This window comes from Erythrolamprus reginae, chromosome 3 (assembly GCF_031021105.1).
Source record: "Erythrolamprus reginae isolate rEryReg1 chromosome 3, rEryReg1.hap1, whole genome shotgun sequence".
In the NCBI taxonomy this organism is placed as follows: Eukaryota; Metazoa; Chordata; class Lepidosauria; order Squamata; family Dipsadidae; genus Erythrolamprus; species Erythrolamprus reginae.
The window spans coordinates 246,458,991-246,484,823 of record NC_091952.1 but is presented as its reverse complement, the minus strand read 5'-3'; the positions used below and the strand labels follow the sequence as shown (position 1 = coordinate 246,484,823).

At 42.3% G+C, this 25,833-nt stretch overlaps 1 protein-coding gene across 1 annotated transcript in view; it reads left to right on the top strand.

Moving 5' to 3' along the window:
- The window catches only part of OC90 (otoconin 90), an 84,078-nt gene that overhangs the window by 16,693 nt on the left and 41,552 nt on the right, over positions 1–25,833 (top strand). The window contains exons 4-5 of the mRNA XM_070748650.1: positions 6,676–6,758; positions 23,870–23,965. Coding sequence (XP_070604751.1) covers positions 6,676–6,758; positions 23,870–23,965 — 179 coding nt within the window. The remainder of the gene's footprint in view (positions 1–6,675; positions 6,759–23,869; positions 23,966–25,833) is intronic.

The following is a 25,833-nucleotide window of genomic DNA, read 5'->3' as shown; positions in this document are numbered from 1 at the left end:
TGTTTAAGGCGTCTTAGTTCTAAACTTTCTAGGCCCAGGATTGAAAGTCTAGTCTCGTAGGGTATTCTATTTCGAGTGGAGGAGTGAAGGGCTCTTCTGGTGAAGTATCTTTGGACATTTTCAAGGGTGTTAATGTCTGATATGCGATATGGGTTCCAAACACATGAGCTGTATTCGAGGATGGGTCTGGCAAAAGTTGGGTCTCACACAGGAACTTTGTCTTGGTGAAGAGTTGAGAGATAGATACACTCTCCATACTTTTTAGAAGAAAGCCAATCCCTCATGTTAGTTTCTGGGTTTTTAGTCTCTCCTAAGCTCTACTATCATACTATGTATGATTTGTTTGGGATGTATGATTGTTTTTACATTGATGGATTTTAAACTGTTTTCAGTAATTAGATTTGTACTGTATTTTGTTGTTGTGAGCCGCTCCGAGTCTTCGTAGAGGGGCGGTATACAAATCTAATAAATAAATAAATACTTCCCCATCTTTTAAAAAAAAAAATGTTTAAAATTTATTTATTTATGTTTTGTTTATTTTTATTTTTTATTTTTAGACTTTATTGAACAATTAAAATAAACAAACTTGACAAACATGCTTCACACTGGTTGAAGTTTTTAGGCTTACATTTCAGCAGTTTACTGTTCTTTTTTCTATATAGATTCTAAATCATTAAATATATTTGTTATAATTTATTGCATAAGCCTAAGTGTGATTTGTACATAATAAAGAAAGGGGAAAAGAAGAGGAAAGGAAAGGAAAGAAAGAAAGAAAGAAAGAAAGGGAAAGATAGAAAAAGAAAGAGAAAAGAAAGAGAGAGATATATTATTGGTCAACTGTTTCCGTTGACTCACGTATTTAAGCGAACTGTTTCCGAATAGATTTACGCTATTGGTGAATTCTTGTATAGTCACAGTTTTTGTACAGTAAGATACAATTATTTAGAGTAATATATACTTATAGATAAAAGCAGGGGTGATATATATTGTCATGTGGTCAACTGGTTATTAATATAGTATTTGTTATTTTTGGTATAAGTCATATTTAAAGGTTTATTTCTGTCGGTTAGTGGCCTGGTCTAGTTATTTGTACTTCCCCATCTTTTCCTGTCAAGCTTTGATGAGATTTCCACAAAACGTGTCCTTTTGGAGCATCCAGCTTTGGCTATCACCATTGGGCAACATCTTCTCTTGCATGGTCTCACCCTGAATCATCAGGAAATTTCTAACACCTTCTAGAATTCCCCAACCATGGTGTTCCAAACTGGATCAATGAAGTCAGACTTATGGTCACTTCAGTAATGGGTGGATGATATATGAAAACAGGATATCAGAAGTGGGCGTTGTCAGGATTAAGCATATCCTGAAGTAATATCTCAATGCAGGAGGAAGGCCTACGTAGAGAATGCTGAGTCATTCTGAGGCAATTAAGCAAGCAGCAACCTCATCAGGTGAAAAGTATTTAAATATGCTATATAAATATTTGTTCTCTGCTGCTCGCTCGCTCTCTGATATCTTATTCTGCTCTGTGTGAAGTGTACTCTGAAGATGCTGTATTGTTGTATTGATCTGTTGGTTCCTGTGAGTTATTGTAACTAAGATAGTTGTAGTGAGATACTAGTGTAATGTATGTATACTAAAGTAGAAAACAGTAGTGTAAATAAGAAGTAAATATATATTTTCCAAGACTTCCTACTGCTGCTGTGTCTCATTGAAGACTGTGGGTTGGTTTGCTGCTTGGGCTATGTTCTGTCTGGGTTCCCCCAGACCTCAACACCAACTGGAAAAAACAGCCAGACACTCTGGTAAAAGCCAAAAGTATTTTATAACTGGAAAAAATAAGCACAGAGGAAAACCTGTTCTTCCCAACAGACAGGATATAATACGGTACAGCAGGGTCCTGATGTCCAGACAATACAGCAAGCTTCTTGCTGGCACCCCCCCCCCCCCAAGGTTTCAATAGTCAAAGGCATAAACCAGGATTCCAAGACGCCAAAGTTCACAGTCAGGTCCCACGACTCTCAAAGATAAAACTCCACAAGCCAGGAAGGGTGGGTCTGCCTTTTAGCCTTTCCCAAGAGCACCACACCCAAACCCAGCTGTTGCCACTTTAATGCTGAAAGTATTTAGCCAATTGATTCCGTCTCTGAGTAGCTCTTCGTTGTCGCAGATCAATTATGGCTTGTGCACTTTCCTCTAAGGAATCCAGGCTGCTTGCTGGGGAGAGCTCCCCCTGGTGGGACTCTGGCTGTCCTCCCTCTTCTTCAGCCTGGGATTCCTCCTCCTCGTCTGTCTGCACCTCCTGTTCCTCAGCCTCTCCCTCTGAGCTGGAAACCGACAGAAGGTCAGCCGTTCCCGGAGGGGCCTCAGACGGAACCACAACAGGCTAGGTAGTCTCGGCAAATGCAGCTCTGATAGGGGTACTAACTTACTGCTTTTACCAGTGCTGATGCGCGTGCAGCTCCAAGTGACCAGTGGGTAGGTGCACATATCGGAGCGAGATTTGGCTTCTGCACATACGCAGGAAGCAAATCTCACAAGAAGATACACAGCCACATGAGATTTTGGTGACTTTTTTTGTTTCCACACATGCATGGAAGCAAAGAAATCTACCAAAATATCATGCGTTTCCATGTCCTCTCATGAGATTTTCTTTCCTGAGCATATGCAGAAGCCAAATCACACTCCGATACATGCACCTGCCCGCTGGTCACCTAGAGCCAGTAATGGGCAGCCAAAATTTTTACTGCCACACTGAGAGTGTGGCTTATTTTGTGGGTGTGGCTTAATGGTCATGTGACTGGGTAGGAGTGGCTTGCCGGCCATGTGATCAGGTGGGAATGGCTTGAACAATCATCATCGTTCAAGTGAACTGTTAAGTCCTCGACTTACAACCTTACCAGTGTCGCTCGTTGGGGTGACAATTTGCTTTGCGTTTCCTGCACTCTACTTCTGGGGTCCCCCCCCACCTCAGGCTGGGTAGCTAGGTGAACGGGGGCTGCCAGAAGAATAAATGCTGCCAGTCCCGCTTCCACCCACGTCTTCTGCTTGCACCTCAGATGGGAGGTGGCCATGTGAGGGTGGAGGGGAGCCAGGCAGGAGAGAAGGAAGCTTGTCCGAGGCCAGGAAGGAGGAAAGAGGAAAAAAGCAAGGAGCGCAGCAGCAGCAGCAGGGGAAAAAAAGGAGAGCCGAGCCGAGACCAGTAATCCAGGAAGTGGCAGCCACCGATCAGCTGGAACTGCGCACATATCTTCATTTCCGCCAGTGGAACTGCATTCCACCCCATCCTGCCTGCTACCCACCCCTGCTTGGAGCTGTGTTCACAGCTCCATTTCCGCTACTGATGCACCGTCCCCCCCCATCCAGGTACACAATACTGGATATCAGGATAGATGGAGCCTTCAGAGAAGGGCAGCCTAGAGATCCAAATAATAAATAAATAATAGAAATATTTGTGAATTCTCAACACGTTTCCCATACTGTATATTCAAAAGATATGTGATTAAAGATACTATTTTCTCCCTTACCTGTTTTACAATTTTTTCAGCCATATTCCCTGTGCAACAATCAGATACCTTAGTTCTTTTGTGAGATAAATTTATAGAAAAGAAGCAACCGTTGATGGCTGTTGTCTCCTTATTTTCCCTTTGAGTATATAGCTGAATTTTAGCCTGGTAGAAAAATAACTAAATTATGTTGCAGGGAGCTGTAAGATTAATGATCCCATTGGTTATTTTCTTCCTGGACTTTTTCTTTCTTTTTGTATTTTCGGAGACTGCAAAACAACTAAATTTCTAAATCCAGTGTTCCTTGTTTCTGAATTTATCACCCAATACATTTATCGTGACCTTAGCAAGAATTACCATATTGGTTTTCATCTCGGAAGCAATAGAATAGGAGAAATAATAAGGCCTCGGAGAGAATACAGGAAAAATAAAATGAGCTTTTGTTCCAATGAACTCTATTGGGGGATTAAAAGCAAAGGAAAAGTATCAGTGTTTGTTGCTGAAAATTTAAATCCAGAAAGCACACACAGGCATAGGATATACATTATTATTATTATTATTATTATTATTATTATTATTATTATCATCATCATCATCATTAAATTATTATTATTATTATTGTTGTTGTTGTTGTTGTTGTTGTTGTTGTTATTGTTGTTGTAAGCTGCCCCTCTCCGAAGACCTGAAGTTCAGAAAACAATACGTATACAAATCTAATAGTTAAAACTATAATTTTATTTATTTATTTATTAGATTTGTATGCCGCCCCTCTCCGCAGACTCGGGGCGGCTAACAACAGTAAAAAGACAAGGTAAACAAATCTAATATTAAAATTTTTTAAAAACCCCAATTTAAGAAATCAGTCATACATACAGTCATACCATACATACATTTTATAAGCCATGGGGAAGGGAATATTTCAATTCCCCCATGCCTGACGACAGAGGTGGGTTTTTAAGAGCTTACGAAAGGCAAGGAGGGTGGGGGCAACTCTGATATCTGGGGGGAGTTGGTTCCATAGGGTCGGGGCCGCCACAGAGAAGGCTCTTCCCCTGGGTCCCGCCAAACGACATTGTTTAGTCGACAGGACCCAGAGAAGGCCAACTCTGGTTGCTGGGATAATCTAAAATTGCACTACATTAAAAAGCAGTCAACATCCCCTTGATGGTGAACCTATGGCAGTGATGGCGAATGCATCCGAAAGCATGTATATGTGTAGTGTCATACATGCACGAGTGCCTCAACCCATAATTTAATGTATGGGGACAGTGAAAATGGCCTCCCCCGCCCACCCTGGAGGCCCTCTGGAGGCCTGAAACCAGCCATTTCCTAACCTCTGATGGACCCAGTAGGCCCATTTTTCATTCTCTCCTCAGGCTCCAGAGGCTTCTCTGCAGCTTGGGGATGGCAAAAATGACCTCCTCCATCCCTCTGGAGACTCCCTGGAAGCCAAAAATGCTCTCTCAGAGCCTCTTTTGAGCAGAAAATCAGCTGGCCGGCATGCACATGCACATTGTAACTGAACTAGGGTAACAGCTCGCGTGCCAGCTGATATGGCTCCATCTGCCACCTGTGGCATCTGTGCCATAGGTTCGCCATGCTAGAATGCATGCATGCTAGAAGTGGCACACAAAGCCATCTCTCCAGGCATGCCAGCTGTCGTCCACTGCTTTTCTGGGTTCCGGCATGCATGTGTGCTGACCAGTTCGTCTTCATGCGCACAAGAGTTCCGGAAACCGGAAGAGCAACTCCCTGGTGTGCACACCAGAAATCGGAAGACCATGTCATTGTCACACATGTGTATGCCGGAAATCAGAAGTTCAGCTTCCTGGTACGCGCATGTGCACCAAGGATCTACTCTTCTGGTGGCTGGCATTCCTACGTGTGCAGCAATCCCCCCTGTATTTATTATTTATTTATTTTATTTATTTATTTTGTCCAATACACAATACATATAGAAGAGAATAGACATGAGGTAATATATTTAAAGACAAATATAAAATAGAGGAGAAGAGATATGAAAGGGAAAAAAATATGATATATGAGATAAAGGAAAGGCAATTGGACAGGAGACAAAAGGCACACTAGTGCACTTATATACACCCCTTACTGACCTCATATACCATGTCATCTCTAAAGACAGTGCTGATGATACTATGGATTGTGCTGCAACTGTGGAAATGGCAACTAAAGACGGTTTTCTAGATTTCCAATTAGTATGTTTACTAACATAACAAATTCTGACTTTCTATCTTGTACATTATCAGCCCAAATACTGTCTACAAAGCATTTCAATTCCAATTCTCTTCATAGTTGTAAAGGCAATCCTAAATCCATGGTTCCCTTTCAATAATACAGTATTCTTTAAACTAATTCCTAACCGGTATTGTTGTGTAGGTTGTTATGTACAGCAGGTTAAAACGTTGACTAAATTGGTAATATCTGGCCACAGTATGTGAGAAATACTGCATAACAGACCTCATATGACTGGCTGATATACCGGAGTTCCCGATTACCAATTGTTCTATTTTTGATGGTTTGAAAATCTGGTACCATGGAAATTTGCACTCTTTCACAATGCTCCATATATTTTTAACAATTGTTCTGTTTTCTTATTTTGACTTAGAACATATGTATGTGTGCTCACATTTTGGCATTCGAAATTTCACCAACACTGATATATACAATACCAATGTAGATTCTCTTCAAGCAGTTATAAGCAAACACACAGGCAGGAGGAACAGTTAGTTTCATTTCAGCAGTTCAGAGTCAACTGGAGAGTAGAGTGGGCTGAATCATGCTGAGCATTCTAGCTTCAGTTTCGATTCTCTGCACAGACTCAGATGTGTTTAGCTCCCATTGGCTGACTTAGTTGCTATGCCTATTCATTGGCTGACCTTGTTACCATTGGCTCTCTCAATTCATGAATATCTTAACAAAGCATTGAAACTGTGGTTTCAGTAACCCTGGGATAAGAATTGATTTGGAGAAGTCCTTAAAATTTGGTATTTCTTATTGCTCAGTTTTGAAATCAATATTTTGGAAATCATTTTGTGGAAGTCAAGTATATTTGCTACTTTAGTTACAGACATCCGCTAAGGATTTCAATTCAGAAATGCACAATTCAAAATATATCCTATTAATCTTTTTATGTTGGTTTACGTTTTAGGTACTGTATTGAAAATTATCCATGGTTCTTTAAAAATGCAGCATTTATTTGTGAAAAGGTCAAGAGATCAACTTATTCTAAGAGTAAGTAGACATCCCAGCTGGTCTATTTCTTTGGGATTTTTATTTATTTGTTATTTATTTATTTAATTCGACTTCTATGCCACCCAATCCCGAAGGTCTCAGGGCGGTTTACAACAACAATGTAAGTACAAAACAATAAGTCAAATTTAAGATCTAAAAAACTATAAAACCCTAATTAAAAACCCATAAATTAAGCAATCACAACAACGTGCATACTAATCATTCATACGATTTGGCCATGATAGTTGTTAATTCATGGCCCCCAGGCCTACCAGCAAAGCCAGGTCTTCATGGCTTTACAGAAGTACTTAAGTAGAAAAGCTTGTAAGAAGAAGCATTTTTTCCCCATAGGAATCAATGTAAAAGCAAATAATGTGTGCGATTGAGGAAACCACAGGGAGGGTGGAGGCCCTGTTTCCTTCCAGGAGATTCCTAGAGAGGCCCCACAGAGGCTTCTCCCTGCCTTTTCCAGCCCTGTTTCCTCCCAGGAGATTTCTAGAGAGGCCCAAAGAGGCTTCTCCCTGCCTTTTCCAGCCCTCTTTCCTCCCAGGAGATTCCTAGAGAGTCCCCACGGAGGCTTCTCCCCACCTTTTCCGGTCCTGTTTCCTCCCAGGAGATTCCTAGAGAGGCCCCACGGAGGCTTCTCCCTGCCTTTTCTGGCCCCGTTTCCTCCCAGGAGATTCCTAGAGAGACCCCACGGAGGCTTCTCCCCGCCTTTTCTGGCCCTGTTTCCTCCCAGGAGATTCCTAGAGAGGCCCCACGGAGGCTTCTCCCCACCTTTTCTGGTCCCGTTTCCTCCCAGGAGATTCCTAGAGAGACCCCACGGAGGCTTCTCCCCGCCTTTTCTGGCCCTGTTTCCTCCCAGGAGATTCCTAGAGAGGCCCCACGGAGGCTTCTCCCCACCTTTTCTGGTCCCGTTTCCTCCCAGGAGATTCCTAGAGAGACCCCACGGAGGCTTCTCCCCACCTTTTCTGGCCCCGTTTCCTCCCAGGAGATTCCTAGAGAGACCCCACGGAGGCTTCTCCCCGCCTTTTCTGGCCCTGTTTCCTCCCAGGAGATTCCTAGCGAGGCCCCATGGAGGCTTCTCCCTACCTTTTCTGGCCCTGTTTCCTCCCAGGAGATACCTAGAGAGGCCCATGGAGGCTTCTCCCCGCCTTCTCTGGCCCTGTTTCCTCCCAGGAGATACCTAGAGAGGCCCATGGAGGCTTCTTTCCGCCTTTTCTGGCCCTGTTTCCTCCCAGGAGATTCATAGAGAGGCCCCACAGAGGCTTCTCCCTGCCTTTTCCAGTTACAGTTTCGGAGGCTCATGTTTGTAAGTGGAAAATTGTTCTTGAGAAGAAGCAAAAAACACCCGATTCTTCTAGAAAAGTTCATAAGTAGAGGCGTTTGTAGGTGGAGGTACCACTGTATATATAAACAGAGCAAACCCCACTCCCTTCTATCACTGATGATGTTACCCAGTTGGACAATGAAACACCTACAAGAAAACAACCAAGCTCAGTTAGTACCAAGGAATCTGGTTCAACCCTTTGCAACAAATATTCTCTTCTGTCTAAATATTTTCTTTATCTCCATTGATTTGTCCTTTGTCCTTTCTTTGTTTCCCCCTAGCATTGAAACAGAGGTGCCTTAAATATATTTGTAAATCCATCTGATTCTCCAAGAGGGGTTTGCTGAGAACAAGGCAACGTGGAGGAAGTCCGTTGGTTTATTCCATCGTGCAAGAAATCACACACACATACACACACACACAAACCTAACAGAAGATGAAAACACGGATTTTCCTTGAATGGCAGGGTCTTCTTGCTTGCACGCTGATTAAACAAAGTTAATAATGAATAGAAGGTGACATTCACAAGAAGAAACTTACCTGATATGAAAAGTTATAATAATAATTGTTGTGTATAACAATTACTATTGTTATAATAATGTATTGTTGTGAACGTTCCCTAGTTTGTTAGGGAATGTAAATTGCTGGACCCTTAAATTGTTTGAAACAACAGTGAACCACATTTGAAATTAAAATGTAAGAAATTACATTGCTATCCTGTCTTCCCTTCAGTAAAATTATGAAATATGTGACAAGGTTACTGCTATTTATTTGCTTATATTTTGTACTACTTTGGGATGTCCAAGCTCAATTTAAGGTTCTTTCTTATTGATGAGTTGTTTGACCTTCCATCTTTATAGAGCTGCATCACAGATTGATTTTTATAAGCTTGGAATGGTCTACTGCAATAGCTCGCCGGGAGAATTTCCATGCGTAAAGAAGGGATGTTTGGATGAGTCTTTCCACCTTCTCATAATCAAAGCGAGGAGTAAATTCAGTACTTTATAGGGTTTCAGAGGTAGTCCTCGACTTAAAACAGTTCATTTAGCGACCGTTCACAGTTACAGGATTAAAAAAAGTAAGCTATGACAGTTTTTCACAGATTTAACCATTGCTGCATTCCATTCCGAGGTCGTTTAAATCAAAATTTGGATGCTTGGCAACTGACTCATATTTATCACAAGTTTATGACCATCTTTTGCGACCATCTGACCAGCAAAATCAACGGGGAAGTCAGATTTTACTTAACAACCCTGTCATTAACTTACTAACCGCAGAGATTCACTTAACAACTGTGGCAATAAAGGTCATAAAATGAGACGAAATTCACTTAACCAATGGAAATTTTGGATTCCATTATGGTCGTAAGTTGAACACCTACCAGTACTTCACTTGCATTGTCTTCTCCTTTGAAAGTTTTGGAGAAGCAATTTCTTTCCTGTTATACCTACTAGAAATAATTAACTCTGTGTGTGTTTGTGTGTGTGTGTGTGTCTGTGTGTTACAGGACATTTTTGGGGAGGATGGAACGGTTTGTAGAAACATGTATCTCAAAGTTTGCTCTGAAGAACAAACTTGACAATTTTTAAGATGGATGGACTTTGACTCTCAGAATTCCCCAGCTCACTTTGCTGTGAACATTTTCTCTTTCTTCCACATTTAAGGGGCCACCAGAGGCATGCTGCCTTTTGAATATCCCTCCTCACATTATAAACTTTCCCTCCTCTAAAATTCAATTCAATTCATTTCAATTCAATTTATTAGATTTGTATGCCGCCCCTCTCCGAAGACTCGGGGTGGCTCACAACAACAATAAAAACAGTATAACAATGGAAGAAACCTAATAATAAAATTACATTAAAAAACCCCAACAATTTAAAAACCATACAACACATACATACCAAACATAAAATATAAGAAAGCCTGGGGGAGATGTCTTAATTCTCCCATGCCTGGTGATAGAGGTGGGTCTTGAGTAACTTGCGAAAGACAAGGAGGGTGGGGGCTGTTTTAATCTCCGAGGGGAGTTGATTCCAGAGGGCCGGTGCCGCCACAGAGAAGGCTCTTCCCCTGGGGCCCACCAAATGACATTGTTTGGTCAACGGGACCCGGACAAGGCCAACTCTGTGGGACCTTATCGGCCGCTGGGATTCGTGCGGTAGAAGGTAAATACTTGGTGTTCTGCAAAAATTAAGGGAACCTCAAGTCTGCACACAAGCTTCTATTTGACTTCCCATGAGAAATGCATGAGTTCATTGTTAGTGCATGAGGATTATCCAGAAAGTAAGGTTACAAGGCACATAGCTCTCATGGGGAATGTTCGCGGGGGAAGTTGGTATTACTATTGTGTAGTGGGAAGCCAGCAGAAGTGAATGAGCAGTGCCAGTGGTCAGTAGATCATCGACCGTCGTTGTGGGGAAGGTTAGAGATGAGCATCCTCATTCCATTTCCCTCCAAGTAGGAAGAACATGCTGTAATACGCTACCTGAATGCTAAGGGTATGAACGCTGCTGCGATTCAACGCGGAATCGTTTCAGTTTATGGAGAGGACATAATGCCAAGACAGCATGTGACAAAATGGGTACGAAATTTCAAGAGGGAAGCTTGTCCAAGGCCAGGAAGGAGGAAAGAGGAAAAAAGCAAGGAGCGCCGACACAGCAGCAGGGGAAAATAGGAGAGCAGAGCCGAGACCAATAATTTGGAAGTGACAGCTGCCAATCAGCTGGAGCTGCACACGTGTCTTCATTTCCGCCAGTGGAACTGCATTCCACCCCATCCTGCCTGCTGCCCACCCATGCATGTTGGGTTAGTTTATTATGGCTTTTAATTATGGTTTTATAGTTCAGATTCTATATCTGACTTCTTTTTTACTGTTGTTGTATTTTATACTGTTGTAAACCGCCCTGAGTCCTTCGGGATTGGGTGGCATAGAAGTCAAACTAATAAATAAATAAATACAAAAAAAAAGGACTTAAAATCCTGATCTAAAGGTAATGACTGCATATTAGGCACTTGGTAACATGGCGCAAGTGCAGCGGTGGGTTCCACTTACCTTCGCTACTGGTGCACATTGCAACATTTTGCATGTATGTCCAGGGGCGGGCTACCATTCCCGGTCCTACCGGAACACACCCGGAGTGCGCCCCCACTCCTCCCTCCGCACAAGCGTGCAGCATGCACATGCACGCACAGAATTCAGCTTCTCTGCATGCTTTTGCACAGGCTACGCACTACATTGCTGCCACCGGAACCACGTTCCCCACCATTCAGGATCAGGCCCACCCCTGTGTGTGTCCCTTCCTGCATTTCACTTCCCCACTTGCTCAGAAGTGGTGTCAGGCTGGAAGGTGGTGTGCTTCGGATGAAGAAATGAATTATCATTATCGTTATCATTATCATTATCATTATCATTATCATTATCATTATCATTATCATTATCATTATCATTATCATTATCATTATCATTATCATTATCATTATCATTATCATTATCATTATTTATTAGATTTGTATGCCGCTCCTCTCCGCAGACTCGGGGCGGCTCACAACAATAAAACAATGTACAGTGATCCCCCGAGTTTCGCGATCTCAATCATTGCGAAACGCTATATCGCGATTTTTCCACCCGATGATGTCACTCCCTTCCTTTCTCATCTTTCTTTCTCTCTCTCTTTCTCTATCTTGCTTCTTCCTCTCTCACACTCTCTTCCTCCCTCTCTCATCTCTTTCTTTCCTTCTCTCTCTTTCTCTATCTCTCCCCCTCTTGCTCTCGAGCGGCAAGCGAACAGCCGGGCGGGTGGGCGAACGGGCAAGCAAGCAGCCGGGCGGGCGGGCGAACGGGCAAGCGAGCAGCCAGGCGGGCGGGTGAACGGGCAAGCGAGCAGCCGGGCGGGCGGGTGAACGGGCAAGCGGCAAGCGATCTTGGGGTTTCCCCTTTGCCTGGGCGGCGGGAAGACCCAGGGAAGGTTCCTTCGGCCACCCAACAGCTGATCTGCTCCGCAGCGCGGCAGCAGCGAGGAGTCGAAGATGGGGGTTCCCCGTTGCCCAGGCAACGGGGAAACCCCATCTTCGGCTCCTCGCTGCTGCCGCGCTGCGGAGCAGATCAGCTGTTGGGCGGCCGAAGGAACCTTCCCTGGGTCTTCCCCGGGTCTTCCCCGCCGCCCACACGCAAACTCCACCATCTGCGCATGTGCGGCCATGGAAAAAGGGGCGCGCATGCGCAGATGGTGTTTTTACTTCCGCACCACTACATCGCGAGAAATCGATTATCGCGAGGGGTCTTGGAACGGAACCCTCGCGATAATCGGGGGATCACTGTACAACAAATCTAATAATTTAAAAGTCACTAAAAACCCCTTATTAAAAGCAAAAACATACACACAAAGATACCATGCATAAACTGTATAGGCCCGGGGGAGATGTCTCAATTCCCCCATGCCTGATGGCAGAGGTGGGTTTTAAGGAGTTTACGAAAGGCAAGGAGGGTGGGGGCAATTCTAATCTCTGGAGGGAGTTGGTTCCAGAAGGTTGGGGCCGCCACAGAGAAGGCTCTTCCCCTGGGACCCGCCAAACGACATTGTTTGGTCGACAAGACCTAGAAAAGGCCAACTCTGTGGGACCTAACCGGTTGCTGGGGTTCATGCGGCAATAGGCGGTCCAGGAGATATTCTGGTCCGATGCCATGAAGGGCTTTATAGGTCATAACCAACACTTTGAATTGTGACCGGAAACTGATCGGCAACCTGTGGGTGGGCAGCAGGCCTTTTTTTCACAGCACAGGATGAGGCGAACTCCAAAAATACGGTACCTTCCCTCCCATTTTGCTCTTTTCTGGACTTTTTCCAAAGTCTCAACATATTATTTTGTAGTATGGTGACTAAAATTGGTTGCAGTATATAAACCAAATAAAATTGGTTGCCGTAGTCCAGGTGTGGTTTTACGAAGGTTGCTTCCAGTTTTTGGCAAAACATGACATAGCAAACAATAGGCTCCCTTAAAGAATCATTAAAACATTTGCTTAATGGTTGCCACCAAAAAAAATGATATAAAATCAGAGTGACCCATTTAACAACCATTATCAATGATGGACTCTTACGGGTACAGTCAGGTATGTAGAACCAGTAGAATTTTTCTTTTCCTTTTTTCCCTTCTGGCCTCTGGGTATGTTTTTCCTATCACAGTAAATGAGGTTGAATGTGTATAATTTTAGAAGAGCTGTGCGTGTGTGTGTGCTTATATAGTAGATAATGTATATTTTTGTGTGCCTGTGTGTAATATGTATGTACACATATGGCATATGTACATAGAATTAAATAGTATACTTTGGATGTTTAGTAATAGTAAATAGATAGGGAAATTATATCTCTTTGAGGCGAGAAGAGACCAGGGACCCTAACCCTAACCTAAACCCTTGACTTGATTGATGTCAAGTTGGCCACTTTTAAGCCAGTCACATGACCTTTAAGCCACCCCCTAGTCACATGATCATCAAGCAACTCCCACCTGGTCACATGGCCAGCAAGCCACACCTACAAAATAAGCCACGGCCATTCTGTGGTAGTAAAAAGTTTTGCAGCTTTTCACTGACCATTATGATTTAACAATCTTAATGGGTGGACTCCATTAACGTAATAACTTGAGGACTATCTGGCTACACCTTGTGTGTTTCCCCCATTCTCTTGCTTGCCTTTCCAGGAAACATATTCCTGATAGTATAACCTGCTACCACAGTGGAACAATCAAGTTATGGAGGTTAAGGATCCTCCATCTCTGGAGAGAAGAAGCTAGACCTTGTGAGAATTGTTTCACTGGTTTTTCTGCAAAGTGTTAGTCTAAATCAAGGGTCTCCAACTTTGGTAGTGATGGGTGAACCAAACCCACACAATTTGGGCCCATACCGAATTTTGTGGTGTTCAATATGCTGAACATGAACCCGAAATTTTTTCAAACTTTGGGCAAAGTTTGAGGTCGTGTTCGACATTCGGAGCTTTGATGTCACTGGCAGGTTGCTAAGGACGCCAAGGTGATCAATTCTTGGATTCCATGGAATCCAGGAAGTGATCACCTTGGCATCCTTAGCAACCTGCCAGTGATGTCAAAGCTCCGCCCCCGGAATCTCTTCGTGGGAGGGATTCCCCGTTTGGGTTCAAGTTTGGGTTCGGTTCGGGTTCGGCCGAATTTTGCATAAAATTTGGCCGAACTTGCCGAACCCAAACTTCGTTGGGTTTGCCCATCACTATAGGCAACTTTAAGCCTGGCAGACTTCAACTCCCAGAATTCCCCAGCCTGGCAGAGGGAGAGCAAAGCTGGCTGGGGAATTCTGGGAGTTGAAGTCCGCCCGGCTTAAAGTAGCTAAGGTTGGAGACCATTGGTCTTAATAAATGATATTTTTGGCTTCTTCCAAAACTCCTCAGGTCTTTGATTCCATAATTCTATGGAAGACCCTTTCAATGGTTTTTTTTCAAGCCCTTCCCCTGAGCTTTTCATTACTCAGAGATTTGAGGGGGGGGGGATCCGCCCTATCATCTAAATTTCCACCTGTCCCTCAACCATGAATGAAGCTGTTTATTAAAGTCCTTGCTCACCGCCCGTCATCTGACTTAGCAGGACAGGGATAACAAAGGGACCATTGTTTCACGACAACACAAGGCCTGTATTAGGGTAGCTTTCAGGAGCCTGTCAGAGGGGGAGCAAAGCCCCCGACTGAATATAACCTTAAGTACATAAATGATCTATAATGTTCACCCTCGCTGCTCTAGGAATTGTGGCCTGCTGAAATTTTAATGAAAGGGATAATTGAGAAAGGTTGAGTTTGGGTTGATGAACAAAGTGCAGGAGTCACATGTCAAAGGGAGGGTAGAGCCAAAGAGGTATAAATCCCTAAACCCCAACCTCCTTAGGGCCAGGTGCTTCCTTTTACCTTCCTTTGAGAAGTATCCTTCAAGGTAAGCCATAATTTCCCATGTTTTAGGGTGGAGGAGCTGTTGAATTGACAGCGAGTGAATTATTACTCGGTTCTCTGTGAACCTTGTAGTCAATTTCAGGAGAAATGGAAGACCAAGGCCATAGACAGGCTACAAGAATGGTGGAAGGTCTTAAGCATAAAACTTGCCAGGAAAGACTTAATGAACTCAATCTGTATAGTCTGGAGGACAGAAGGAAAAGGGGGGGGGGACATGATTGAAACATTTAAATACGTTAAAGGGTTAAATAAGGTTCAGGAGGGAAGTGTTTTTAGTAGGAAAGTGAACACAAGAACAAGGGGACACAATCTGAAGTTAGTTGGGGGAAAGATCAAAAGCAACGTGACAAAATATTATTTCACTGAAAGAGTAGTAGATCCTTGGAACAAACTTCCAGCAGACGTGGTTGGTAAATCCACAGTAACTGAATTTAAACATGCCTGGGATAAACATATATCCATTGTAAGATAAAATACAGGAAATAGTATAAGGGCAGACTAGATGGACCACGAGGTCTTTTTCTGCCGTCAGTCTTCTATGTTTCTATGTTTCTATGTAACACACGTTGACCAGAAGTTCCTGCTGCTTTCGACTGGTTCTTTAGAACCAGTAGTGGGAATTCCCCCCATGCTTGCTGAACCGGCAATGATAGCCAACTGGCCACACCCCTGAACCGTTTCCTGGTTTTCAGTTCTGCGCCTGGGCAGAAACTGGTTTTTTTTTGGTTCTGCGCATGCACAGAAACTGTTTTTTTTAGTACATGCATGCCCACGCAATGTGGGAGGAAGCGAACCTCCAGCGAGGTAAGTTAGAACCCACCTCTGATGTTGGCCATTGGCTAGGGTTCAGCAATGGTTAGAGTGCAGCACTGCAGGCTACTTCAGCTAACCGTTAGCTGTAGTTCAGCAGTTCAAATCTCACCATCTGCTCAAAGTTGACTCAGCCTTCCATCCTTCTGAGGTGGGTCAAATGAGGACCCAGATTGTTGGGGGAAATATGCTGATTCTGTAAAAACCACTTAGTGAAGGCTGTAAAAGCACTAGGGAAGCTGTATATGAATCTAAATGCTATTGCTGTTGTAAACTCAATGCACCTCATGCTCAGCTGGAAGCAACTAGTACTGTAGGATATTTACAATCTAGTCAGAAATTGAGCTCCTAATTAGCATGGACCAGAATAAATATCCATACTAAGTGATAAGATCCGTGCAGTGTTACAAAATACAGGTGCCTTACTATAGTTAAAATGTAGCCTGAGGTTTCTGTAGAATACTTCCAGTTCATCTATTTAAGTATTGGGTTACAACTCATCTACAAAAGGGTGCAGAACTTTCTTTGCTGTCAGTGGGGTAGACTACTAAGAATGGTGATGAGATCAAGGTTGTAGAGGGGACAGGTTCTGGTTTGGTCCAGTATGGTGGCTCAGAGACTTATTTAGAAAACAAGGGACTTCTCCCCCCCTCCCCATTCTATAGTTGGTCATAGATAGGTCTGTCCATGTAATATCAGATCTGTCTTGCTATCTGTACATAGTAACCACTGACCGACCTTAAACAGCCATTCCATATCTTGGTTAGAGGTATGCAGAATCCATTGAGCATCCAAAATGTGTAGAAACATGTTCAACTATATCTGTAATGAAAGCTTTATGTGGCATGAATTTATGCTGTTTGATTGTGGGCAAAACTTTTTTTTTAAAAAAACCCTTTGATTTTACTTTTAACTTGCATATTTTAACCTATTTTAAAGACCATTTTAACTTTGCTTGTAGTCACGTTTTATATTATTTTCTGATGTTGTTTGTAAACTGCCCAAAGTTACTTAAGTAAAATAGACATTGTAGAAATTTGGTATATAAGCATTTTTTTTTTTAAAAAAAAAACACTTTGGGGGATTAATTTTTTTATATACCAGACACAATGTGATTATTCAAAATGTGTATTGCCCCAAATGTTCTGCCTGAAGTGTTGAACTCTATACGACCACTTTTTGCAACTCTACTACACAATTCTACTTTTGCAACCACCCGGATAGGTGAGAGCTCATCTCAACTCAACCGAGCAATTTTCCTTTCACTTCCTTCTAAAAGCGAATTGCTAAATTAGTACAAAGAACTCATCAAATGAATTTTACACGATGCTGAAATATTCTTTCCCTCCCTCCCCCCCCCTCTCTCTCTCAGTTTGCCTTTCTTGAAGTTACTCATCAGTTCACTGAACAATCTGAAATTCTATCAAGAGACAGGGAGAAACATCTGTTCTCTGTTTCTCTGCACAGCTGGCTAGTTTCCAAACTCCACCAAGATTCCCTCTTGAATAATTTTGTCCTCTTCTCAACTGGGAATCTGCCAAATGTTTTAGTCCTTCTCGGTGTGAGCTGGCACTAGCGATAAGCAGCTCAAGCACCCAACCCAACCTAAATGTGTTAGAATCCAGATCACATAATCTGGTAGAACCATCTTTGCTGCTTTGGGATTATAAAAAATCTGGCACATCTGGACAGAATCTGATTCTGGGAGATGTTTTTAAAAAGGGATCCCCAAACCTGACAACTTTAAAACTTGTGGACCTCAACTCCTAGAACCTTCCAGCCAGTTTGAAGACCTTTGTTTTAAAATAGCATCTGCTTTGGTACTCCTTTTGAGGGTGCTTTTTGAAAGGCAATTGGGCTTTCTTGAAGACGTTCCACTTCTCCAGCTCTGAGACAGAACTGAAGAAGAAACATAGAAACATAGAAGATTGGTGGCAGAAAAAGACCTCATGGTCCATCTAGTCTCCCTTATACTATTTCCTGTATTTTATCTTAGGATGGGTATATGTTTATCCCAGGCATGTTTAAATTCAGTTCCTGTGGATTTACCAACCATGTCTACTGGAAGTTTGTTCCAAGCATTTACTACTCTTTCAGTAAAATAATATTTTCTCACGTTGCTTCTGATCTTTCCCCCAACTAACCTCAGATTGTGCCCCCTTGTTCTTGTGTTCACTTTCCTATTAAAAACACTTCCCTCCTGAAATTTATTGAACCCTTTAACATATTTCTTGGAAGAGAAGTGAAATTTTTATTTATTTATTTATTTTGTCCAATACACAATGAGGGTTTTAGTGGGTATATATCTATATATACATAGTAAAATACATGATGAAAGTTATAGAGGAGATACCCATAGTAAAATATATCTAAGAAATAATAGAAAAGAAGGTATAGTAATAGAACATATCAGTGAAAGAATAGAAGCAGAGATATAGGTATAGAAGAAAGGTATAGGGGAGCAATAGGACAGGGGACTGAAGGCACTCTAGTGCACTTGTACTCGCCCCTTACTGACCTCTTAGGAATCTGGATAGGTCAACCATAGATAATCTAAGGGTAAAATGTTGGGGGTTTGGGGATGACACTATGGAGTCCGGTAATGAGTTCCACGCTTCGACAACTCGGTTACTGAAGTCATATTTTTTACAGTCAAGTTTGGAGCGGTTAATATTAAGTTTAAATCTGATGTGTGCTCTTGTGTTGTTGTGGTTGAAGCTGAAGTAGTCGCCGACAGGCAGGACGTTGCAGCATATGATCTTGTGGGCAATACTTAGATCTTGTTTAAGGCATCTTAGTTCTAGGCTTTCTAGGCCCAGGATTGAAAGTCTAGTCTCGCAGGGTATTCTATTTTTGAAATGTTTTCAAGAAAAGAAAAAGACAAGAAAATCCAGTTGTATTATAGAAAAGAACTTTTGGGACAACCATGGGCTGGATGATTGAGAATCTCCATTAACATCTGCTTTGATAATTATCATGTGGTTACTGTATACATGTTAATTAAAATAATTAAAGAGACATGGTGGCACAGTACTTTGGCTGCCTGCCGGCTGCCTGCATTTCACTTAGAGCCTCGGTGGTGCAGTGGTTAGAGTGCAGTACTGCAAGCTACTTCTGCTGATCAGTTTTGCAGATCGAATCTCAGTAGGCTCAAGGTTGATTCAGTTTTCCATCCTTCCAAGGTCGGTAAAATGAGGACCCAGATTGTTTGGGGGCAAAATGCTTACTCTCTGTAAAGCTCTTAGAGAGGGCTGTAAAAAGCACTGTGAAGCAGTATATTAGTTTAAGAATTATTGCTATTACTACAAACAAATGTAACAAAAGTAAGTTGATGCTATACCATGGGTGAACCATACTTTATTGTCATAAAGGATATATATATATATAAACATTGTATTTAATCCACCAGGCAAGCTTCCTGAAAAATAATGCTGATAATTCTATTGATGGCTATGTTGATGATTTTACATAATGGTGGTAAGTGAAAAATCTTGCCATCGTTTTGTTTCCTTTTTCTTCTCTATGTTATTTGGCATAGGCAGTTTGTTCAAATAAATCCTTGGGGTGCATTTCTATAGGCAGAAGTTGTTGTTGCTATTGTTATTAATATTATTGTGTAAAACAAAGTAAAAGTAAATCCATACATTAAATCCCATTGTTTTAATTTGATAATAAAGTTGTCCATTATTGATTTTATGATATTTATTTATTTTATTTATTTATTAGATTTGTATGCCGCCCCTCTCCGTAGACTCCGTAGATAATTGGAAGTTAGCTTGCATATACATTATAATAATAATAATAATAATAATAACAACAACAACAACAACAACAACAACAACAACAACAACAACACAGTCCTAGATGCTTGGGAAGTGTTCAACTTGTGATATTGTGATATAAAATCCAGCATACCAATCTCATTTGCTGTGTATTACTATTTTTGATGATGATGATAATAATAATAATAATAATAACAACAACAACAACAACAATAATAATAATAATAATAATGGTGATGATGATTGATTGATTGATTGATTGATTGATTGGATTTATATGCTATCCCTCTTCGAGGACTTTATATAAAAGAAACACTACAGTATAAATCTCCAAAATCCAATTAATTTAACCAATTACTCTAAACCCCTAGTAACATTAACAACAACAACAACAACAGATTTCTATAATGAAATGATGTGAATATATAGACATTCATGGCTGGATAAGCTATTTGCTCAATATGATTATTAAATAATAATATGACCAGGTTAACAGTAAAACACATAATTGTTTTTGAATGTTACACACAATGACTTCATTGTGGTAGTCACTGTATGCTTTGAATGACAAGTTAGGATTTCTCTGGGGATAGGAATGATTATTCTCTTATTAAAGAATTATTATCTAACAATCTGTATAAATCACAAAGATGATCAGGGGCCTAGAATCTATAATATATGAAGAACAATTGCAGGAATTGGGCACGTCTAGTCTAGTGAAAAGAAAGACCAGGAGTGACAGGATAGTAGTCTTCTAATACTTGAAGGGCTGCCACAAGGAAGGTGGGGCCAATCTACAGTGTTTACCAAAGGACCTGAAGGCAACAGAAGATACAATGGATGGAACTAAGTATGGAGAGAAGCAGCTTAGGACTAAGGAGAAAATTCCTAAAAGTGTGAACAACTTGCCTTCAGAAGTTTTGGATGTTCCATCAATGGAGGCTTTGAAGAAGAGATTGGACTCAGTCATTTGTCAACAGTATAGGTTTCCTGCATGAGCAACATGTTGGACTAGATGGCCTCTATGGTATAAATATATGTTTTATACTTTCTCTGATCAAAGAAGACAATTCAGCCATTTCCTTCCCTCACCTTCACCAACCATTCTTCTATTGAGAATAATGCCAATATTCCCCATCTTTCTGCATACAATAATCCTGCTTCAGTTATCATTTATTTATTTTATTTATTTATTTATTGGATTTGTATGTAAAGATATGATTCCATTACTTTTTTTTGCAAATTTATGTTGATCATTCTTGTGGGAAGGGGTGAGGGGTTCAATCTAGGTTTATCTTTTGTCAAGTGTGGAATGGTTTAGGGAGCTCACCTATCCTAAAGAGTTAATTTGATTTCACCTCTGAATGCATCTCTCTCTCTCTCTCTCTCTCTCTCTCTCTTTCTCCCTCCCTCCCCCTCTCTGCCTCCCTCTCTCCTACACTTTTTCTCTCCCACCCACCCTCCCTTTCTTTCTTTCTCCTCCTCCCTCTGCTGTCTCCCTTCCTCTCTTTCCACCTCCCTCCGTCCTCTCTTCCTCAATCCCTCCACCTCCCTCCCTCTCTTTCTCTCTCTTTCCCTCTCTCTCTTCCTCCCTCCTCTCCTTTTCTCTCCCTTCCTCTTTTCCCTCCCTCCCTCTTTCTCTTCCTCCCTCTCACTTCCTCCCTCTCTTTCCACCTCCCTCCATCCTCTCTTCTTCATTCCCTCCACCTCCCTCCCTCTCTTTCTCTCTCTTTCCCTCTCTCTCTTCCTCCTCCCTCTCCTTTTCTCTTCCTTCCTCTCTTCTCTCCCTCCCTCTCCCTCCTTCCACCTCCCTCCCTCTCTTTCTCTTCCTCCCTCTCTCTTCCTCCCTCCCTCCACCTCCCTCCCTCTCTTTCTCTCTCTTTCCCTCCCTCTCTTCCTCACTCCCTCTCCTTTTCTCTCCCTTCCTCTCTTCCCTCCCTCCCTCCACCTCCCTCCCTCTCTTTCTCTTCCTCCTTCTCTTTCCACCTCCCTCCATCCTCTCTTCCTCATTCCCTCAACCTCCCTCCCTCGCTTTCTCTCTCTTTCCCTCTCTCTCTTCCTCCCTCCCTCTCTTTCCCTTCCTCCCTCTCTCATCCTCCCTCTCTCCTTTCTTCCCCCTCTCTCCCTCCCTCACTGCCCTCCCTCTACCTCCTTTCCTCTCTTCCTCTCTTTCTCTCCCTCCCTCCCTCTCCCTCCTTCTTTCTCTCATGGTTGATGCAGGAACTCAAGGATCAGAGGCAGGAGCTAGAGGTAGTTCGCTGGACCTCCCCAATGCAGCAGAAATAAATCTAAGTAAGATATACTTTTTAATTCTTTTTAAAAAAAAATTATTTGCACACAAAAAAATTACGTAACATATGAACATACAATGGTGGGAATCCTAAGTCCCGTTTTGATTACAGCTCAAGATCAGTTCACATAATTTTATATACTTATAAGATATACTTTTTAAGACAGTCTCTTTTTTGGGCAAACAAGGAGTTATGAAAGCCCTGGCATCTCAACTTCTTCTAAATTTCCAGCTAATAACTGGAAGAAGCTAGGTTAAAAGCAACAGATGTTAGAGAAAACCTTGGAGAAGGTTAAAACCCACCTCTGTCGTCAAGCGTTGGGGAACTGAAACATCTCCCCCCGCCTATGTAGTTTTCTGTGTATGATATGACTGTATGTATGTTTTTTATATATTGGGGTTTCTTGTTTTTTAGACTTTTAAAATGTATTATAGTTATTTTAGAGTTTAACTATTAGATTTGTCATTATATATTGTTTTTATCATTGTTGTAAGCCGCCCTGAGTTTACGGAGAGGGGCGGCATACAAATCTAATAAATAATAATAATAATAATAAATAAAGATCTGTTGAGACCATTAGCGAAAAAATGAACTTAGCTTCGAAAAACAGAAACGTGTCAGGAAGAAACTCAAGACTGTGTCATCACGATTCATTTAGGTATAAGAGGCTGTAAGGAGTTTGTTAGTAAAGTAGGCTTCTGGCATTTTTGGTGGTCCATGTTTCCTGACCTGGCCCACCTCAAAAGGCTGACATAAGTCTTTCATACCAAAGTTTACACCAAAAAGACATCGTTGGACAATTGCAAGTTTCTTTCTTCTTGTCTCTCCAGAATGAATTCATGGCTTGCTAATAGTGTCTGCAGTTCTTCTCCAAGATCATCCCTGTTATTTTCTACCATAGCTGAACAATATAAACCAGAAGATTTGGGCAATATATTAGGCAGTTTCCACACTGCCCTTCCTTTGAGATTGCATCTCCCCAGAACTTCACACAACTTTCACCCCACTGTCTTTACCTAAAACCTAAAACCCTGTTTATTTATTTATTTTGTCCAATACACAATGAAGGTTTTAGTGGGTATGTATCTATATACACATAGTAAAATACATGATGAAGGTTATAGAGGAGATACTCATAGTAAAATATATCTAAGAAATAATAGAAAAGAAGGTATAGTAATAGAACATATCAATGAAAGAATAGAAGAAGAGATATAGGAATAGAAGAAAGGAATAGGAGATATAGGAGAGCAATAGGACAGGGGACGGAAGGCACTCTAGTGCACTTGTACTCGCCTGTTACTGACCTCTTAGGAATCTGGATAGGTCAACCGTAGATAATCTAAGAGTAAAGTGTTGGGGGTTTGGGGATGACACTATGGAGTCCGGTAATGAGTTCCACCCTTTGACAACTCGGTTACTGAAGTCATATTTTTACAATCAAGTTTGGAGCGGTTAATATTGAGTTTAAATCTGTTGTGTGCTCCTGTGTTGTTATGGTTGAAGGTGAAATAGTCGCCGACAGGCAGGACATTGCAGCATATGATCTTGTGGGCAATATTTAGATCTTGTTTAAGGCGTCTTAGTTCTAAACTTTCTAGGCCCAGGATTGAAAGTCTAGTCTCGTAGGGTATTCTGTTTCAAGTGGAGGAGTGAAGGGCTCTTCTGGTGAAGTTGGTGTAGGGTTGGGCCTCTTTAAATCATCATCAGAACAACCAGACACAGTTTTTTTCCCCCTGAACGCCATCACTCTGCTAAATAAATAATCCCCTCAGCATTGAGAGCAAATGCACTGTTATGCCGGGCTCCTCATCACAAGCCCCCAATTAAATCCAAAAATAGAAATTCAAACACACACATTTGTTAAAGAACTAAAGTTGTTTTATCGAAAAGAAATACCTGGCCGGTGCTTCACTCCCCGGCCCGTTTTGCTGCAGGGCCAGGGAGACACGACCTCCGGCGTAGCCACCGTCTTGGGGTCAATGACGTCATCGGGGGCGGAGCCTGCCAGCCCTATAAAAAGGGCTGTGCAGGCTTGGGGCCTCCTTTTCGCCCCACAACAACAGAGCGAACACCATCCGCCCTCCCTATCTTTCAGTGTGCCACTGTGGGTCGCCCTTAGGGGGCCGAACAGGAATTTTTGGCGGTCTCGGTATTTTCTGCGACCGTTTTTCCGCCTATTCCACACTGCGGCGACGGACATGCGGTTAGGGGGTGCTTCGCACCCAGCTTAGGCTAATTGGCTTACCTTTGGTCATTTGGGTAGGCAGGTTAGGGGCGGAAAACTGGGTGGTGCTTAGCAACTGCGTGTTCTCCGTTGGGCATCTTTGGGGATGATTGACAGGTTCTCTCCAAAGGCTTGTGGTGGCTAGCTGGCCTGAGCAATTGGTGGGAACCTGTCTTTGGGTCCCGCCCATTTCTTTCCCCTTGTAGGGGTTAGGCGGCAAGACCTCCCACATGCAGGTTCATGGTAGAGACCCAGGTGAGGGCGGGGCCCTTCACCTGGGTCAGCATGGAGCTACGCCCATGAGTTGCCTCGGAAGTTTTTCTGACGTCATTTTCCACCCCGGAAGCAATTGTTTGACCCTGTGGCTGCGGGTCCTTGTTTAGGGTTACATTTAAATTTATGCTAATTTGATGAATAAATTACGCAAATTTAATTAATAAAAATGACCCATTTTAAATCCAGCTCTTTGTGTCCATGTCGTTACTCCGCCTCTGCTGCAAAGACGTTTCAAACACACTTTTAGTCAGTCACATTGTTCTCCCACAAGTCAAACAGCATTGAACGCTGTGAGGAGCATAAAAACAAAAGCAGAGCTGATAAAAGGCAGCTGTGAAGACATCACAGCTACCCCCCTTTTAAGAGTCCTAGAGCCAAAACTTAACTGGGTTAGTCCAAGAGTCCTGGACAGGCTTGAAACAGATCAAAAGGTCCTTGTGAAATCCTGATGTGAAACGCAGTTCTCACTTTCATCAAACTGATAAACTTCCACGCTCAGAGGCAGCAACACTGGCAATTTAACAGCAACCCCGTTAGCCTAATGAGCCACAGGTGATCTCCCTTATTTCTTGTAATATCTACGCAGTTGCTCTTTCCTTGACATCAACCTGCATCTGCACACATCTATGAATGTTTCCCCTTCAGAATCTACTGATGATAACGAGGATTCGCTGACAGGGTAATTACCTAATGGGCTGCCTGTCCTTTCCTCCCCCGTCGATCCCACTTCACTTCCAGAATCCTCCCCAGACGCTGCACTGTCAGAATCAGCCGGCAGCAAAACAGGCTTCTGATAAGGGGAAGATTCACACACATCAACCCCCATGGTCCTTGGAGCAGGATCTGGCCCAGAGCCAACCACAACATGCTCCAAAGACAAATTCCTTGTGTGTCCAATCACACTTGGCCAATAAAGAATTCTATTGGGAAATAGCCCAATAATATGAGCAACACTAGTAACAAAACAATCTCCCTCCCTAAATTACACCACCAAAATAAAACTAGCAAAAATGGAGACACCAAATGTATATTTATGTATGTTTGCATGGACACGTAGTGAACTACATTCTGTTCTGTTTCGACAAACATACTCATTTTTTAATAACAGTTTGCGTTTGGTTCTAAGAGCTTAATAGACAGATGGTGCATCTTGGATTTTTTTTTAATCTCGTAAAGGTGAAGTTTGCCTCCTGTTGCTATAAGATGTGGTATAATTGCTGTGATTTTTGCAATGTTCTTCAGTTATATCAGCACGATGAAGTCGTTGGTGCTCTCTGAACTTGGTTGTTCTCTTGCAGACATTTTAATACCCAACTAGGTAACGTCTTCAGGGCACTGGTGGTTTTACCTAGTTATTTAATGAAGGTCCCCACAGTTCAACCCTGAGCTAAGAATATG